The sequence below is a fragment of the Quercus lobata genome, chromosome 5 (assembly GCF_001633185.2).
Source record: "Quercus lobata isolate SW786 chromosome 5, ValleyOak3.0 Primary Assembly, whole genome shotgun sequence".
Classification (NCBI taxonomy): Eukaryota; Viridiplantae; Streptophyta; class Magnoliopsida; order Fagales; family Fagaceae; genus Quercus; species Quercus lobata.
Genome location: NC_044908.1, coordinates 57,071,548 through 57,089,478, shown reverse-complemented (window position 1 = coordinate 57,089,478; position 17,931 = coordinate 57,071,548). Strand labels below are relative to the sequence as shown.

At 33.2% G+C, this 17,931-nt stretch overlaps 1 protein-coding gene, 1 long non-coding RNA gene and 2 pseudogenes across 2 annotated transcripts; 2 read left to right on the top strand and 2 right to left on the bottom strand.

The window, feature by feature from the left end:
* Positions 1–612: 612 nt before the first annotated feature.
* Positions 613–5,934, top strand: LOC115989341. The gene is made up of 3 exons (XR_004091890.1): positions 613–772; positions 3,455–3,604; positions 5,554–5,934. It is a non-coding gene; the product is annotated as an uncharacterized LOC115989341 (long non-coding RNA).
* A 1,313-nt stretch (positions 5,935–7,247) lies between these two features.
* On the bottom strand, positions 7,248–7,685 carry LOC115990763 (glycine-rich cell wall structural protein-like). Its single transcript, XM_031114555.1, has one exon. The coding sequence runs from the start codon at positions 7,683–7,685 to the stop codon at positions 7,248–7,250; it is 438 nt and encodes a 145-aa protein (XP_030970415.1).
* Positions 7,686–7,876: 191 nt separating this feature from the next.
* LOC115990762 lies at positions 7,877–12,776 on the top strand (annotated as a pseudogene).
* A 1,102-nt stretch (positions 12,777–13,878) lies between these two features.
* On the bottom strand, positions 13,879–17,649 carry LOC115990761 (annotated as a pseudogene).
* Between the last annotated feature and the right edge of the window lie 282 nt (positions 17,650–17,931).

Genomic DNA, 17,931 nt, shown 5'->3' with positions numbered 1-17,931 from the left:
AATATATTATTATTATTATTATATATATAAGATAGAGATTCTAATCTAGTTTAATCTAAGTGTATATGTCTGTAAAACTCTCTTCTGGAGACTTAAACCCCGACCCTTACCCTCCACACCTTACATGCATTTATACTTGTGGAGCGAGAAAAAGTGAAGATTAAAAGTTTATATAATTGTTTTATTGTACTCACACAAGAACGATTTTATCAATATAATATATATAAATTTTAGTTTCAATTGACGAGAAGGTCATGGTTAAGGAAGATTCCAAATATAAGGGCAACTATTATAAAAATGTAAAAGGAAAGTTGTTTGTACATTTTGCACTAGAGAATCTAGCTATAAAAAAGGTTTTGTAGTAGATTGCTGCAACTATTTTTATGTAATGATTTTTCTATTGAAGAGGGTCTTCTTTGTTACGAAATGTGTTGTTTTAGTACTTTATCATTATTGCTTTAGATTTGTGTGCTTATTCAGTATAAAAAAAAAAAAAAGCCCAACGTCTAGCTCCTATATTATCTAAGTTGTTGGGTCTTGTTAAATCCACCCAAATAAAAAGCCCAAAAATATGAAGACCCTTATAGATAGCCCAAAGTTTCATTTCATCATTAGCGTCTCTCTCTCTGATCATCAGTAGGTGGAGAAATGGAGATGGAGCAAACGGAGAAGGAGGCGATAAGAGCGGCTTCAGCTGAGGTTTCTCGTGAATTCAAAACCCTTATCAATGCTGACGATTTGGACATCTCTCTCTCTCTCAGTCTCTCTCTTGGTTAGACAATATGCTGTTTTTCTATTACAACAAAAACAACAAGAAGGACAAAGACTTTGTCCCAATTCATTAATTTTTTAAGTTTACAAAACCTTGTACACATTTATTAATCTTTTTGAATATTTTCAATCTTCGTTAATGCTTCTCTCCAATTCATGCTGTTCGCATTCCTGGATTTGAACTTGTTCTAAGTTCATATTTGCTTAGTTTATTATTGGTTTAGTTACAAATGAAATCAAGGACTCACCCTCCAGGAAGTTCCACTTGTTCCAGAGCTGATAGGTTATTACAATTGTTTTTTTTTTTTCTTCTTTACTATAGGAAAGAATTGTAGGATGAGAATATATTCTGTTTGTTTATATCATAATTTTGTTCTGATTGTGATCAAGTCTAGCTAGGCACATACTGGAACTTGAGGCAAAGCCTAATAAGTCCTATTAGGTTTTAGCATTATATGCCTATATATACGGATGAAATGGTTTCACTTAAGTTGTTTTGAAAAATGTCTGAAGCAAAGCTTAGTTTGAGGTTTGTGTGTTCCCACCTTAATCTGACTTGTGATGCTGAAGAAATTATATGTGTGATGCTTTAGGCCATATGTGATGCTGAAGAAATTCTACAGTGATTCTGATGCAATCTAGGTGTGATACCTAGAAACCTATTTCTCCCTCATCTCCCTAGCATCTTGTCTGTTTAGTGTTGTTCCCTTCTTTTAGCATAATATTTCCAAATCAATGATTACCTTTTTATGCTCACAGCAACAGAATCGAATTCTATAAGAACATTTTATTGATATGGGCAGTAATGTGTAGAAATATGGAAGAAAAACTAAGAATACTATAATAGACTTAGAATACTGTAACGTTTCTAATATAACTGAAAGGCAAAAGTAACTGCTCTTTTCTTTTTCTTTTTTTGATAAGTTCGAAATTAACTACTCTTTGAGGCAAATTCATCATCTTTAACTATCTACACTAGGGGTGTTCTGGGTCGGTTGTTATGATGGTTTTGAGTGATGGAGGTCTTCTAAATAAGCTGTACCAAGCTCAAGTTCCGTTGGTGCAGTGCATTGGTTTGTGAATTTCAGAGCAACCAAAGACGCTAAGAAGACCAAGATCGGCAGAGATTGGCAAAGACCTAGAATGGGATGGCAGATATTGATGGAGATGGAGATTTCCAATAGGTCAGTGATCTGCAGTGTCTGGTGTCTGAGTGTGAGTGGTTACAATGAAGAGGGGCAAAAACTGTGCAGAAGCAGTAGAGAAAAAAAAGAGGATGTAGAGAGGAGAGAGTAGAGAAAATTGGTTTACAAAGACAAAGGGAAGAAGAAAAGAGGAAAATGGAGAAGACAAGGGAGAAGAAATAAAAAAAAAAGATGAATGTCAAAGGAAAGGGAATTAATAAAATGTAAATTTAATGGATGCCCTAAGGCGTTGGTTTAGGAAATATTTTTAGAAACTTTTTATGGAAAAGAAAAAAGCAACTGACTTTTGTGATGGCTTTTTTTATTTCCTATAAAACTGGTATTCAAAGTTCCTTAAGTGGTCCATTAATAAATGCCTTAGGCACTCATTAACAGGACCCTTAAAAAAATAGATAATGAAAAGTAAAGAGAAGAATAAAGAATGAATAAGAAACTAGAACAGAAAATAATGAAATGATAGATGTGTGGTAGTCTGGGAGGCAAGAGATTAGGAGGCTTGAGTGTTTGGGATGTAAAAATAGAAGAATTTATTAGGTGTGAACATATTTGTAAGATTTTTTATTCTGCTTAAAATATTTCCATGCATACTAATATAATTAGAAATTAAATTATAATTTGATTGGTTGATTTGGTTTTAAGTGGTGTGTTAGACTTCTACTGAATTGATATAATAGGTGCCTTTTTTCCTGAATAAGCATCAAAGTGAACCATGATAACTGAGGAAAAAGGCTGAAATCAATCAGTTTTCTCAGTTTTCTTGGTGTCTTGAACACCCATATCTACATGCTTGAAATTGGAATTGAATGGCTTTCAGGCACACATGGAGTCAATAATCAAAAAACTAAATTCAATACCATGAAAACAAGGTGGGGCTTTTTGATAATTTAAGAGAACTTTAAGATTTCCATTCATATATTCATTCTTCACTTGGAAAGACCTGTATTTGTTCAAAACCTATGAAGATTTGTGTGTATTGGTATGAAACTATTTTTATATTACAGATGGCAGGTTGCAATTTTTTATTTGGCTCATAAGTTTTTTTTTATCCAAATTTGTGTGGATGAAGATATTATGAGTTCAGTTACCATATTTTCTGTTGAATCATTAAGTCTTGTGCAGCCTTTTATGCTGCACTTCATTTCAAAATATTTTGCTAGAGTGGATCTCCAACTTTATCTTGCTGCTGCCTTTACCTTCTCTATTTTCTTTTATATGAATTATTTCCTACTGCCCGATTGTCTGAATTTTTCTATTGACTTGTAAAGTTGACGTGTTTTGCAACTATACTATTGATTATGAAGCTCTATGTATGCCGAGTTTCTTATTCTTACATCATCCCAGATCTATTTTATTATCTTGATTCAAGTTGTTTACTTAAAAGTTTAAATTCTTGGTTGTTGTCTCTTGGCTATCTAGATTTTGGTGCCATTTGGTGATTTAATTCTCTCTCTCTCTCTCTCTCTCTCTCTCATTAACAGGAGCATGAAATTAAGGATTTTGGCTACCTATCCGGATGCATTTCCAGATGATTCAACAGGAGAAGTAGTTGACAGGAGACTGGACCTTGAAATTCCTCAGTAACATTAGTCAGTCTGTTCTCAAATTGCAGCATGTATCTTGGTACCAACGTAGGTGAAGAATACCCCCCCCCCCCCCTCTTCCCTCCTTTTTGGTTTATGAATACAATGTGATTTATTTTTTACCCAAGTCTTTTAATTATATGCTGCTTAGAACTAAACATTATTTCTGCACCAGTGTGATCCATGGAAATAGTAAATGCATATAGGAGTCCATAGGGCATAGATTAAAAATGAAAGATGGAAATGGAAAGAGACATAAAAAGGTAAAGCTTGTAGCCAATGCTTCTGGAACATTTCTCTTTCTAATTAAGTGATTCAAGCTCACCGTTTAATGGAGTTTGAGAGCTTGAGGAGGAATGAATCGTAAAATCAGATCATTGAATGATTATTGGGATCTTGATTATTTTTCGGTGGAAGTACTTTCTAAGATGAATGAACATATGAAAGAAAGTTTACTATCAGAGATGAATGAAATGGAAACACAATCTGTCTAACTATAGAATGAAGCTTTTGTTTTTTGGTGAAATCTTTTGTTCTCATATTGTTTTGAAGCAAGATTCCATGGCATCTTTTCTATAGCTTAAAGTTCGTCAATTATCTTGCATGCACACTGGAACTATTACTCTGATCAGTCCCCCTAAGATTCTTTTTGCTGGGCAAGGACTGCAAGATCAATGATTTTGGTTAGAGTGATTTCCTCAGTCAAAAGTTATGAAAGTTTACATCCATGAACTATCATCAGGCAAAGGAAGGTAAATTAATTGATTAAGGGCTTGCTGAATGGTAATTAATCCATTTTAGTTTGCAAATGGCTCAAGATTTTGTCCACAGAAACCCTAGCTTCTCCACACTGCTGTTACTCGTGTGGTACTGAAGAACTTTCCTTGAAGGTGACAGGCAATAGTACTCCTACTTTGTAGAAGGCACCATTGAGTAACGGTTTCTTGATGCTCCCATCTTAACAATCTTTAGCCCACCATTTTCTCAGAGTTTCAGTTATTTTGTCACAGAGCAAATGCATTACTTGTTCTAAAAGCAGCATTCAAGTTCTCACGACTCATCAATACTGATGTCAGAGATGGGGAATCAGTTTCATCTTTATAGTTTTTTGTATTGTCAAAGTCTTTTTTGTAGATGGAATGGTAGTTATGTTATTTCTACTAAGATGTTTCTTTGGTATTCTATTAAATTTTACTTTCGTTGGTTATTTCAATCCAATAGATTTGGGAACTCTTCTTACACCATTATTCATATGAGAAGAACACCTTAATAATTTCTTCATTCATTACAGGTGCTTGCATTTGTGTGTGTGTGTGTGTGTGTGTTTGTAGCTGAACATGATTAAGCAGGGGTTACATTTGACTCTTTGTTACAATTTCCCATCAACATGTCCAAGCCTCCCTTTTCCGCTCTATTATTTTTCCTTGAATCTAGGGAAATATCCTAAAAGATTAAATTCTACATGGGCTTTAAAGAATGGTTAGTGATGGTTTTACTTAATTTTAGGATTTTCCCCTTATCTATTCTCTTTATTTGTAAGTGGGAATGAAATTGTGGTTTTTAGGTCCAATTTCAAACTTTGGTTTACTAATCTTTTTAAATTGGGTTCTTTTCATTCAAACTCTACATGGGCTTTAAAGAATGGATAATGATGGTTCCTTATGCTCTAAGGAGTGAAGGAGGTTGTTTATGGGCTTGCAAAAATATGATGGGGATGTGCAGAGTGATTTCTTAGCCTAAGGTTTGTGTTGATATGGGAATAATCTGTGCTCAACATATCATTCTTTGTAACTTTTGCTATTTTTGTTTTTAGTGAATGGACAGTTGCCTAGGGTTGTATTTTAAAGTTTTATTATTTAAGATCCAAAAAAAGGTGTCAATATGTTTCTTATGGAATTTTTCTGGATGTTGCATTTGTATTTTATTTATTTATTTATTTTTTTAAATAAAGGTTTTGTCGTCTAGGATTTGTATATAAATGTTTGCTTGCTTTGTAGGGTTTGGTGTTGTTGGCACCTGAGAAGCTCATTGCTTAGAAGCTTGTGGAAGAGGAGGCCAAACAGAAGTTCAAGTGGGAGTCCAAGAAGGAAAAATACTTGGTAACAAGTCTCATACTGGACTGTATTGTTCAAGAGCTACAGCTGCATTAAGGTTGCACCAATTAAATGCTACTGAATTTAGAGATACAATAATTATTGATGTACTGTAATAGTTAGCTAGTAGAGATTAGCAAATATTAAGGTAGTTGGCATTTAATAGGATTACTGTTTTTTCTTGATCAAAAGAAATCATTTTCAGTTCATGCTTTAGGTAGAGACTTGGCAGTGCATAAAGATTGAAGAATGTCTTGATTTGGTCCGATGAAAGTTTTGGTTTTAGCTGAGTGAATGTATTTTTGTATTGCTAGTATTTTTTTTTTTTTTTTTTTTCCGTTTAAATAGTAATATTGTTATAATAATTTGATGATTTGGTAGATTGGAGTTTCATGCATTTCATTTAAAAAAAAAAAATTGAAATATCAAATTTCACATGCCTTTTTTTTCACCTCTTATAGATAATAATATTATTACTCAGCTTTTTTTCTCTGCTGGGTTGATAGGAAATTGTGAGAAAAGAAAAAGGGCTTTTGGGATTGGAATGTTATTCAAAATTTAATTCAATTATTTTTTAAAATTGTACTTAATTTGGCTAGATGGTACATGTACATACTCCTAAATTTTAGGCGTCTTTTTTTTTTTTTTTTTTGGTTAGTGTGGAAGTTCAAGAAGATAAAGGAATTAAGTAATAGGATTTTGATAATATTTTTTTACTCAGCTATTGGGATTTGACAAATAGAAGTTAATGTTGAATTTGGCAAAATTAATATTATTTTGGATTAGCTTAAGGTACTATTATTTGATTGGAATAATTTTTGACTTATATTTACGACAAATTGAAAATGCATTTAACAGAAGAATATAAATAAATCAAGATGATTGTACATATGTTATATAAGTTTTACATTTATGTAAAACTTTTCCCCGCACAGCGCAAGTTAGTGACTAGTGGAAAACATAATCATGACAAATAGATTATTTATATATATATCATTTAAAAATAAGAAAAATGAATTAATGATATTAGAAGAGCCATAGCAACGTTTTGATGGCAAAAAGGCAACACATCCATTACGACATATTTAAATCAAAGATTACACTTTGAAATTAAATTTACAAATTTTGTGAAGCAATTTATTGCACATATTCTAAAGTGAAATGGTGTACATCTTTTATAAATAAATAAAAAAAATAATATTCAACAAAAATCAAAACATGTTATAATAATGAAAGCATTGTATTTAATTTTGCAAAACTCCTATTGCGCCACATCATCATTCATTTTTCAATTAATTTATCTTTTATTTTTAAAAAATATAATCAAATATTAACTCTATAAATCTAATCATTTAATTTTTAAAACTATGCAATTACAAACTTTAGAATCCCAAATGAATCATTCATAATACTAAAATTGTTTAAAATAAAATAAAATTGAGTGTATTAAATTATCATTAACAACTTGAGATTTCAATTTTTTCTAAGTTTCTCCCTCCCCCATACAGTAGATTTGATGTCCACCCCACATCCTTATATACTTGCATTACTCTAAACTCTAAAGTAGAACTTCTACGGTGCTTGCATTACTCTAAACTCTAAAGTAGAACTTCTACAGTGTGTAACAAAAATAAAAATAAAAATAAGAAGACAACCTCCCATGGTCGACCAGTCCCCTCCTCGACGTTACCGTCCTCTCCATCAGCACTCCCATACCATCCATCTGCATCGCCACTGTCCCCTCCATCACCGCTATCTCCTCCATGTCCACCTGTCCCTTCCTCTACATCACCATTGCCTCCTCCATGTTCACTCCTACCATCCCCTCCATTATTGTCACTGCTCTCGTCCCCTCCATGTCCACCACCCCCCTCCTCTACATCAAGAGAACCTCCTCTATCATGAGCAAGCTGATCATTCTCTGTGAACTTGTTGTGGTAGCAATAACAGAGGAGGCTAACAACAAGAGTTATCAGTAAAAAACCAGGTACTATTGCAGCAAAACCCACAATAATTAGAATGTTATTGGAGCTCATTGGCTCAACAGGAGGAGGAGGATCGAGAAGCTTGACTTACACAAAATTGTTGAATTCCGTTCTCAGATCAGATTAGAGACTATGAGAACAGTAGGCTTTTAGGCAGTTTAGCTCAAAAACTAAAACCCACCACAGAGTCACACAGACTTTCCCACAACCCCTGTTTTTCTTCAATCTTCACAGAAACAAAAATGGTTCAAAACCCAGCATCACTCATCCGCAAATCTCCACTCTTTTACCGTTTCATGGGGTTTTCTCACAGACCAATTTCACATTCCACCCGAATTCCCGCAAACCCAGTTCAGATTAGCGGGTTTCGTACTTGTTCTTCGTGCCGCTCTTAATCTCACCCGTTATTTTCTAGCCATGAAGCCGAGTTTAAGAATTTGGACCGTTCTGAAATGCCATTTGGGCAACTGAGTTTTGATCATTTTCGAGTTTCTGTGGTTTTGGATGGTGGGTCAGGTGGATATGGAGGCTCGGTGGGAGAGGTTAAGGTAGTGGTGGTGCTCGCATTTCTCAGCGGAAAATTAGTAGGGACTTCATAAATGTGTATTTCATCCTCTTTCATGGTGGGTCCCATCAATTTATTGAGTTGGTGAGACCTACCATATGAGTTGAATTGGTGAGACCCACAATGTGGAAGGATGAAATACACATTTATGGAGACGGAGTGACTTTTATAATTGTTAATTAACTTATAGATAAATAATAGACAATACTTTTTGTGCAACTTGATGCAAATGTTCACATATGTTGCCCAATAAGTTGTGATAAAGATTGTAAAATTTACCGTCTGCAGCATTGTCAAAACTAATTTAATTTCCACTATAAGCACTGTGCCTAATTATCACTGTTTGATCACATTGCATGGTTACAGCAATTAGTCTTGGTCTCCCACATCTGTACGCTTGCCTTGATTCCTTGAGGATAAACTTCACACACGGTGCAAATTTTGCCACAAATGCATACACAATCGGACTACCAACCAGTATAACACCCGCTGGTACATTTAGTCCGTTCTACCTCTATGTCCAATACTCACAATTTTTACATATCAAGTTCAGATCACATTTGCTAAGGCAAAAAGGTAAAGTGGATCAATGGGTAAACACTTCACTTGTTCGTAATATTATGTAATTTGTTGAGAATTGAGGTTGCTTATAACAAACATCTATATTATCAAATGCATTTTTGCTTTATATTGGGCCTTCGATTTTCTTGTAGGAGGAAATATATGCAAACTTAATGCCCAAGGGGGGATTGCTTTTCAAAAGCTTTATACATTCGATACCGGTCGAAATGATCTTGCTAAGGGGTTCTTTTTTGGTAACATGACTATAGAGGAAGTCAATGCTTCTATCCTTGATATATTAAACAAGTTCTCCATTAATGTTAAGGTTAATTTATATTTATATTGATTAGTGGTTGATAATGGGCTGGCTTGACCTTGACCTATTACTACAAGAAGAAACATCCTTTTGTTAAACCAATTACAACCGAAAAATAAAAAATGAAATTTGGGAACTAAATTTAGTTTTATTAGTGCTAATCAATTAGCTGCCTTCCCCTTATTTTGGCCAGTTTTCCATCAGCTCAAACTTCAAAGGGACAGTTATGGTTGCACAAAGCCTTATAAGTTATAATGATGTAGCTCAATATTTCAACCACAAATTGAAGGAGGCCATAGTTCAACTCAGGAAGGATCTTCCTTCAGTTGCATTCACATATGTGGATGTCTACTCTATCAAGTACTCTCTATTTAGGTTGCTTTTTTGAATAGTTTATTTTTTGTCAACTTGTATTACTATTCAGCTTATTTTTGTCACTATTTATGGGTCCCACTGTAATTTTTGGTACTATTCATGGATCTCATTGTATTATTTTAGCTAACTTTTACTTTTTTCTACTATATTTTCAGCAAAAAAATTTTAGTTTTAGTAAAATAAACGGATCACAAATAAACCTTTAGTAAATCCAAGGAATAGGGTAAGCCTTATGATAATTTGTACTTTATATTAAAAATTGTAGGGATAAAGGGTCCAAATATGGGTATTGGGCTGTGGCCCATATCCGAGGCCAAGTAATACTAACGGAGGCTTGCAAGACAATGGTTTGTGGAAGGAGTTTGGTCATGAGGAACTGGAAATGTCGTTCGAGGAGAAGTACCTCCTTGGCTAAACAGGGTAGAGGTCATAGGTCCAACCTTTCGTCAAGAATAAGGCAACAGACAATCATGTTGGCAAAGATAAACATCAGATAGGGGTAAGACAAAAGAGAATTAGGAAATATCTGAGAGGAAAGCTGCTACCATAGTATTGAATACTCTGCAACAAACCCCCTGGTCGTATTAATGTGGATGTGATACTTGAACAATAACATTCAGCCTTACAACTACCCACAAAGACTTCAGGAATGTGCTGATGAGACAAGTATCAAAGCCAGCAATTTAATTTACACATGGAGGGCTAAGATGAAGTAAGAAAGGGGAATATAAAGAAGGAAAATCCCATTACAAAGGGATCATCAGATATTCTGTAGAAAAAGGACAGTAAACTGAAAAATTGTAATTTTATATAAGTCTAAGAGAAATATATAAGAACAACCTTCCTCAGACTAATCCGAAGAGGACTTTTCTTGTCTAAACCGTTTGTTTATGCTTTCCAATACAACTAACCTACAGTGATCATTGTCCACTTTAACTCATTGAAAGTTTGGTTCCAAGCCCACTCTCTACAAATTTATTATTCTGGGCTCTTTGGGCCATTGACCTTTCATTTGGGCTTTGGGAGTAAAACGTGCCCTTACAAAAATTATATAACATAAAAGTATTAATAATCATGTAAGGAGTCATCTTAATGTTTTCAATGGTGACATTCAAAATTTAATTTCTCCCTCCCTAAGCTATTGAATTGTCACAAAAAAAAAAAAAAAAAAAAAAAAAAAAAGGGGCAGAACCAAAATTTAACCTTTGGGGGCCAAAGTATGAAAAAAAAAAAAAAAAATTAACCATTTAAGAATGAGAATTTATAAAAAGATTTAACATTAAATTAATAGATGAAAAATAAAACTAAAATCAATTTAAGGTAATAATAATAATAACTATTGTAGGGGGTCAAAAACCCAAGGTAAGCCTTGGTGGTTGGGCCTAATACAATTATTTTGTATAGGTAGGGATATAGACCAACACTTAGGCTTTTTTGAGACGGTAGGTAGATGAAATAAAAAATGAGAGGATGAACTTCCAGATTTGCTCTTGTATTTCTAAGTCTTAATAACATCTGAATTTGTATTTTATCTTCAGGTTGGTTAAGGACAATTTTTACACATGATTGAACTTTGCAATTTCAGTTCTCCAACTCTTTCCTTTGTTTTTTTCCCGATCCCTGTTCATGTGGGATCTTTCCACTTTTGTGGCCATTTGATTTACATCCCAACCTTCCACTTAGAGGGCTGTTATTCCACTTCTAGATATTTGTCACATTCTTACTTGGCTGGCGGTGGTAGAGTAGGATAGAGGCTGTATGGACACTATTCAATGGTCATTCTGCCATTAATGCAACAAACTAGGTTGTTGTGGTGTATTTAATGCGGAGGTAATGGTTGCTTTACTCAAAAGCTTCCTTTCTCTCTTGCCTACACCTGTCACCATGCCATTCTGTAACTCTTTGTCTTTTAGCTTCAGTTGCTTCCTCCTAGTCTTCCATAAGATACCCTTTATGAGGCCTCCTTAGGTGAAAAGTAATCCCCGGGTTGCTTGGCTAGCGGTGGTAGAGCACCTCAGCTAGACTAGCCCCAACTTGGCTGTGAATTGGGCCCAATCACTCCTCAGGCCTACTTGGGTAAGGGTGCCTCACCCCCACCCCCACCCCCACCCCCCACAGTAATAATAATAATAATAATTTCTTAATAAATTGCTATCATCTTTAACTTTTTTTTTTTTAAATCCCAAAAATCATATATGATTGATTTATGTATAGAATTTCATGGTAATTTCCATTGATTCTAAAGCAAGAGACTTACCATAAATTTTGTTGTCACATTTACTCTACTATCTAATTTCTAAACCCAAAAAGTGTAAAAAAAAAAAAAATTGAAATGAATTTATGATTATGACAATGAGAGAAAAATATAACTTTGAGAAGAGAGAAGAATACAACTTTGAGAAAATGTATAAGACCAATATTTTGACATAAAAATAGTTATTTTATTTTATTTTATTTACTCAATCAAAAATACTCAACTTTATGTTTTATTCACACTAAACTATAGACACAGTTAACCATCATTATTATTTTTTAATGCTTAGATCAAAGAGCTTTGCCTTATTGATTTTGTGATAACACTAGAGATTCATGCACAAATTGACAACATTTAAAAACGTTAAAAAAAAAAAAAAAAAAGCCAAATAACTTTTCCCTCTCACATGACAGTGCAACAATTGCATGAATCCACATCCGGCAGTTCATGTATTAATTAACCTTTTCTTTAAGGGGACTATATATGGATTTAGGCCAGTTAGTTATTTCTATTTCATGAGGTCTCTTTGGGTCAATTTGATTTTCGCAACTTGGATAGAGGAAAATTTATTGCTGATTGAATTGGTTAATAATCGAAGATCAACTGAATTTATCTGGGGCTTAATAAAGTTATAAAAAATAAAAAATAAAAAAAATAACTATAAATTTTAATAAGTTGACAAATTTTTTAAACCAAATACCATAAAAACTTAAGTTTATACTATAATTTAATTTTAACTGGTATACATATTATTAAAAAAAAAAAATCAAGGTGCCACGACCCTTTGGTCCAAATGTAGTTTTGTCCCTGTTTTTAATGATGATCAATCTTATAGATTTAGATGATCTTTAACATTTATCATTTTTATTCCTTCATTTAAAATATTTTATTAATGAAGCATAATTTCATGTTTATTAATTGTTTGGTTGAAAATAACAGGATTTGAAATCCCCCTCATTGCCTGTTATGGCTATGGTGGCATATACAATTACAGCAACAATGTTGGCTGTGGAGGAACAATTACAGTCAATGGAAGCCAGATATTTGTTGGTTTATGTGAATGCCCCTTAGTTAGAGTAAATTGGGATGGAATTCACTATATAGAGGCTGCTAACAAGTTTGTCTTTTTGTCAAATTTCAACCGGATCTTTTTCAGATCCACCCATACCTTTGAAAATAGCTTGTCACGACATTTAGATTCATAGGCACCTATAAATATAAATAATAATAATCTTGTACTACTGGTTATAATGTACTCTTTAATTTTGTCTTCCTTATTGCAATTGTTTATATTCTGAAATAGTCTAACATACGGAAGTTAGTCCTATTAAATATCTCTCTCAAAAAAAGAAAGTTAGTCCTATGAAATAAACTAGAATGAATTAATGACCATTTTGGATGAATTTTGGACTTTCTTTTTTCTTTTTTATAATTAAATAAATAGCCAGAAGAATGCTGTCATTGCAGAGAGACTATTAAATTTTGTTATGTTTCCAACGTTATTAGTAGGGCTTGTGGGGTCTTTAGTTTTTTGGGGTGGGGAAACACGTACTGTGATCATCTCCGCAAAAAATTGTTTATGTAATACCCGGTCCCCAAAAAAAAAAAAAATAATAAAATAAAAAGGAGATTATTTTTTAGGGGTAATTTAGTAATTTCAAATATTGAAGTTAGCAATATTAATACCCTAATTGTATCATGTAAACCCTAGCCACCCTAAGGACTTTGCTTTTTTATTTATTTATTTATTTATTTATTTTTTTATGTCTAAAGATTTTCTAAGAGGAGTTGCCGTCTACAACCCCCCCCCCCCCCCCCCTCCTCCTCATCTTTTCTCCTATCTAAGAAGCCAACCAGTATATGTCCAGTTAAGCAAAATTTCACCACCAAAAGCATGTCACTTTTATTCCATGATTCTTATTGAGGGCAACGTAACTAGATGTGTGTTGGCCACTATGGGCAATACTGACTTGTCATTAAGGTTCCTTATTAATAGATAAAAGATGAAGCCAATACCAATTATTTGGAGGTTTCCAAGGATTTAGTCTTTTCACGTGTAAAGCATCTTTGCCTTGTTGTCTTTGTGGTGTTGGGTGGCCTTGAGATTTGAGGTCCAAGGATCTAAGTGACACACTTGTTTGGAGTAAATTCTTTATTTAGTTTGCTAAAAGGTTTACATTGGATTGGTCTTGGAAACCTGCAAGGATTTTTGAATAGGCTTTGGATTGAAGTAAGTAACCTTATCCTAATTGGTTTTATTTAACTCCTAAAATTTGTTTACAGATATTACAATTTTATTTCTAATGTATTACTAATTTCAAGTAAAGAATTATCACAAATATATCTGATTACTGAATATATGATGTATCTTATTTAATTGTTTTTAGCTATACTGATTCAAAGTAACGAATAAAGAATTTTCACAAATACATATGAGCACTGAATATAAGATTTATTTTATTTAATTGATATTTGTTAGCTATATTGATTTAAAATAAGAATATAGAAATATCACAAATATATTTGATTATTGAATATATAATTATATATACGTATTTGAATAAGATATATTTTTGTTAGAAACTATGATTTATTACATATGATTATGGACAATTTGACTATGAATTGATTTTGATACTCAAACCAATGGGGTTCATTCATTGGTATTCTGATACCCAACCAATAGGGGTCATTCATTGGTATTCTGATACCCAAACCAATGGGGGTTATTCATTGGTACTCTGATGCCCAGTCACGGGGATATAGCGTGACCATAGTCATAAGATTGTTAAGAATATGAATTACGTTTGAGTATTTGAACTAATTTGAGTCTTTAAAACTGCTTATGTATTTTTAGAACCTATTGTAAGTTATAACTTTTGATATATGAAAAACTAACTACTTCCTAAACCATCTATGATATATTTGTAAGATTAAAGTATATAATCTATTTGCAACTTATTATTTTAAGACTATGAAATTTCTTTAGTTATTTTTTTTGAAAACCCATAGCATATTATGACTTTTGAAGGCTCATATTACATCTTATTACTTTATAGATCTATTGCTTGATAGAACTTATTAGTGTTTTGGTTACTTATTGAGTTGTCAACTCACCCCCCTTTTTCCCCTCCAATTTCAGATTATGAAGAATAACAAGTTTTGGGAGTTTTGATGATTGTGTTGTGAGTGGGAAAAGAAGCTTAGTGATTTTGGAATTGGATGGTCTTCTAATAGTTTTATATTTATTGGCCAATTGGCATTATGTATGTAAGGTTTGGATTTTATTCCTATTAAATTATTGGAGATCTATTCCTAAAGAAATTGTTGAGGTATTTTGGATTTAATTGATTTAGTTTTTTTGAGGATAAATTTTAGTTGCTAAGAAAGCCTTGCACACTTATAGAGTGCTTACTTTATAAGCGTGCGGCAATTGTCACGTGCCTATCTTTATAGTTGGGTTCGGGGCGTGACAATCAAAGATCTCCATGGCGACTGCCTCATCAGCAAGGTTGAACTCCACGGCAAGGCCGAACTCCACGGTGACGGCCGATCTCAATGGCAACGGCTTAGGCGAAGGAAAAAAAAGAAAGAAAGAGAGGGAGAGTGACAGGGGAAAAAAAAAAAAAAGATAGAGAAGGCACAGAGAAAGTGACAGAAAAGAAAAAAGGGGAAAAATAAAAGCAAGAAAAAGGGAGAGGTGGAGGTTTTGGAGAAAGAAAGAAGGAAAAAAAAAAAAAAAAAGGAAGAGAGGTGAGAACTAAGAAGATGAAGTGAGGCGGAGAAAGAAAGAAGAAAAAGAAAGAGAGAGTCATAAATGAAGAGAGAGAGAGAAATGGAATAAAAAAGTATTTTTTTTATAGCACATTTGTCTGTACCGTTCCAAAAATAGAACGGTACTGTTCACGTGTGTCAAAATTTATAGGATGTAGAACACCTCATGAGAAGGGTTTTTTGGTGTTTGTGTGCCAAATGCCAAATATTTGGCATTTGGCACACCTGATGAGAATGCTTTAAGTTGACAAAAAACAAACTATTCAAATGCAACCTAAATAGAGAGTACTTGACAGAGTAGACATCCACATATGTCATGTGAATGCAGCTGAAGGAAGATCCTTCCTGAGTTGAACTATGGCCTCCTTCAATTTGTGGTTGAAATATTGATCTACATCATTATAACTTATAAGGCTTTGTGCAACCATAACTGTCCCTTTGAAGTTTGAACTATTGGCCAAAATAAGGGGAAGGCAGCCAATTGGTCCCATGTTGTGGATCCAAAAAGATCTAGCTCCCAAGTTATATATGTTCGGAAAATTATTAGATACTCTGGAAGTACCATAAATGCGTGCTCCCTCCTCTCACATGAATGGTGGGTCTCACCATAAATTTAATTAGTGGGATCCACCATTCATGTGAGATGAGAGAGTACACATTTATGATACTCCGAGAGTACATAATAATTTTCCTATATATTCTACACCATAGTTTCACTTGATTAGAACTAATAAAACAAAGTTTAGTTACCAAATTTCATTTTTTATTTTTCGGTTGTAATTGGTTTAACAAAAGGATGTTTCTTCTTGTAGTAATAGGTCTAGGTCAAGCCAGCCCATTATCAACCACTAATCAATATTAATATAAATTAACCTTAACATTAATGGAGAACTTGTTTACTAAATCAGGGATAGAATCATTGACTTTCTCTATGGTCATGTTACCAAAAAAGAACCCCTCAGCAAGATCATTCTGACCGATATCGAATGTGTATAAAGCTTTTGAAAGGTAATCCCCCTTGGGCATTAAATTTGCATATATTTCTCCTACAAGAAAATCAAAGGCCCAATACAAAGTAAAAATGCATTTGATAACATAGATGTTTGTTATAAGCACCCTCAATTCTCAACAAATACATAATATTACGAACAAGTGAAGTGTTTACCCATTGACCCACTTTACCTTTTTGCCTTAGCAAATGTGATCTGAACTTGAACTGTAAAAATTGTGAGTATTGGACATCGAGGTAGAAGGGACTAAATGTACCAGCAGGTATAATACTGGTTGGTAGTCTGATTGTGGATGCATATGAGGCAAAATTTGCACCGTGTGTGAAGTTTGTCCCCAAGGAATTAATCAAGGTAAGAGTCCAGATTTGGGAGACCAACACTCTTTGCTGCAACAATTCAATGTTATCAAACTGTGATAATTAGGCACAGTTCTTATAATGGAAATTAAATTAATTTTGACAACGCTACAGACAGTAAATTTTACTATCTTTTTCACAACTTATTGAGGGACATATGTGAACATTCACATCAATTTATGAAGAAATTATGGTCTATTATTACCTATCAATTAACAATTATAAAAGTGGGTTCCAGTTAGCTCAATTGGTAAAGTCTTTGATGGTTGAATAAGAGATTTGAGGTTCAATCTCCGCCTACACTAAAAACTGATTGGTGTCTTGGTATGATAATAAAGAGCTATTATTAGGAGCGGGGGTTATGAGTTGAAATTCTCATTCAAAAAAAAAAAAAAAAAAAAAACTATTATAAAAACATCTATTATTACCTATCAATTAGCAACTGCCAAGTGATGACCAGGATGGTTGGTAAAACGTTTTTCCCTATCACTGTTTTTTTTTTTTTTTTTTAGTGTAGTTATATCTTTACATTAATTATAAAATAAATAAGATGATGGAAATTAGATCATCAAGCACATACTAATTATAAAGAAGTAGTGGATAAAAAAAAAAATTATAAAGAAGTTAGCTGAGAGTACTTAGAGGTCTAAGAGAGACAAAGTTCGAGTTACAAGATTTGTAGTATGTTGTAACTATTTAATATAAAAATATATATATATATATATATATATCATAGAGTTGAAGAACAATAGCTACACAACCGAACTCCTCAATGGTGAAAGCTTCCGTTTTGGACGAAGACATTCATTAGTTCTTTTACTTTTTGGTCTAGCTGTGACTGTGAGGCAATTTTTTCTTTTTTCTTACTGAAATGAGAAATCTACCACTTTAGCTAATCAACTTTATCATTACCCTTTATCAAAAAAAAAAAAAAAAAAAAAAAAATCTCATTACCCTTCTTCAAGAGTAATCAAATGATTTGATTAATCAACTGTTTCTAATACTCGAGTTCTACTAGAAATCGTTTCCTACAAATTCGAGTTCTATTGGAAATCAATTTCTATAGACTCGAGTTACTACAAAGAA

What these genes read in the sequence shown, in the direction of transcription:
- LOC115990763 (XM_031114555.1), bottom strand. Translation starts at nt 7,685, where the DNA reads ATGAGCTCCAATAACATTCTAATTATTGTGGGTTTTGCTGCAATAGTA.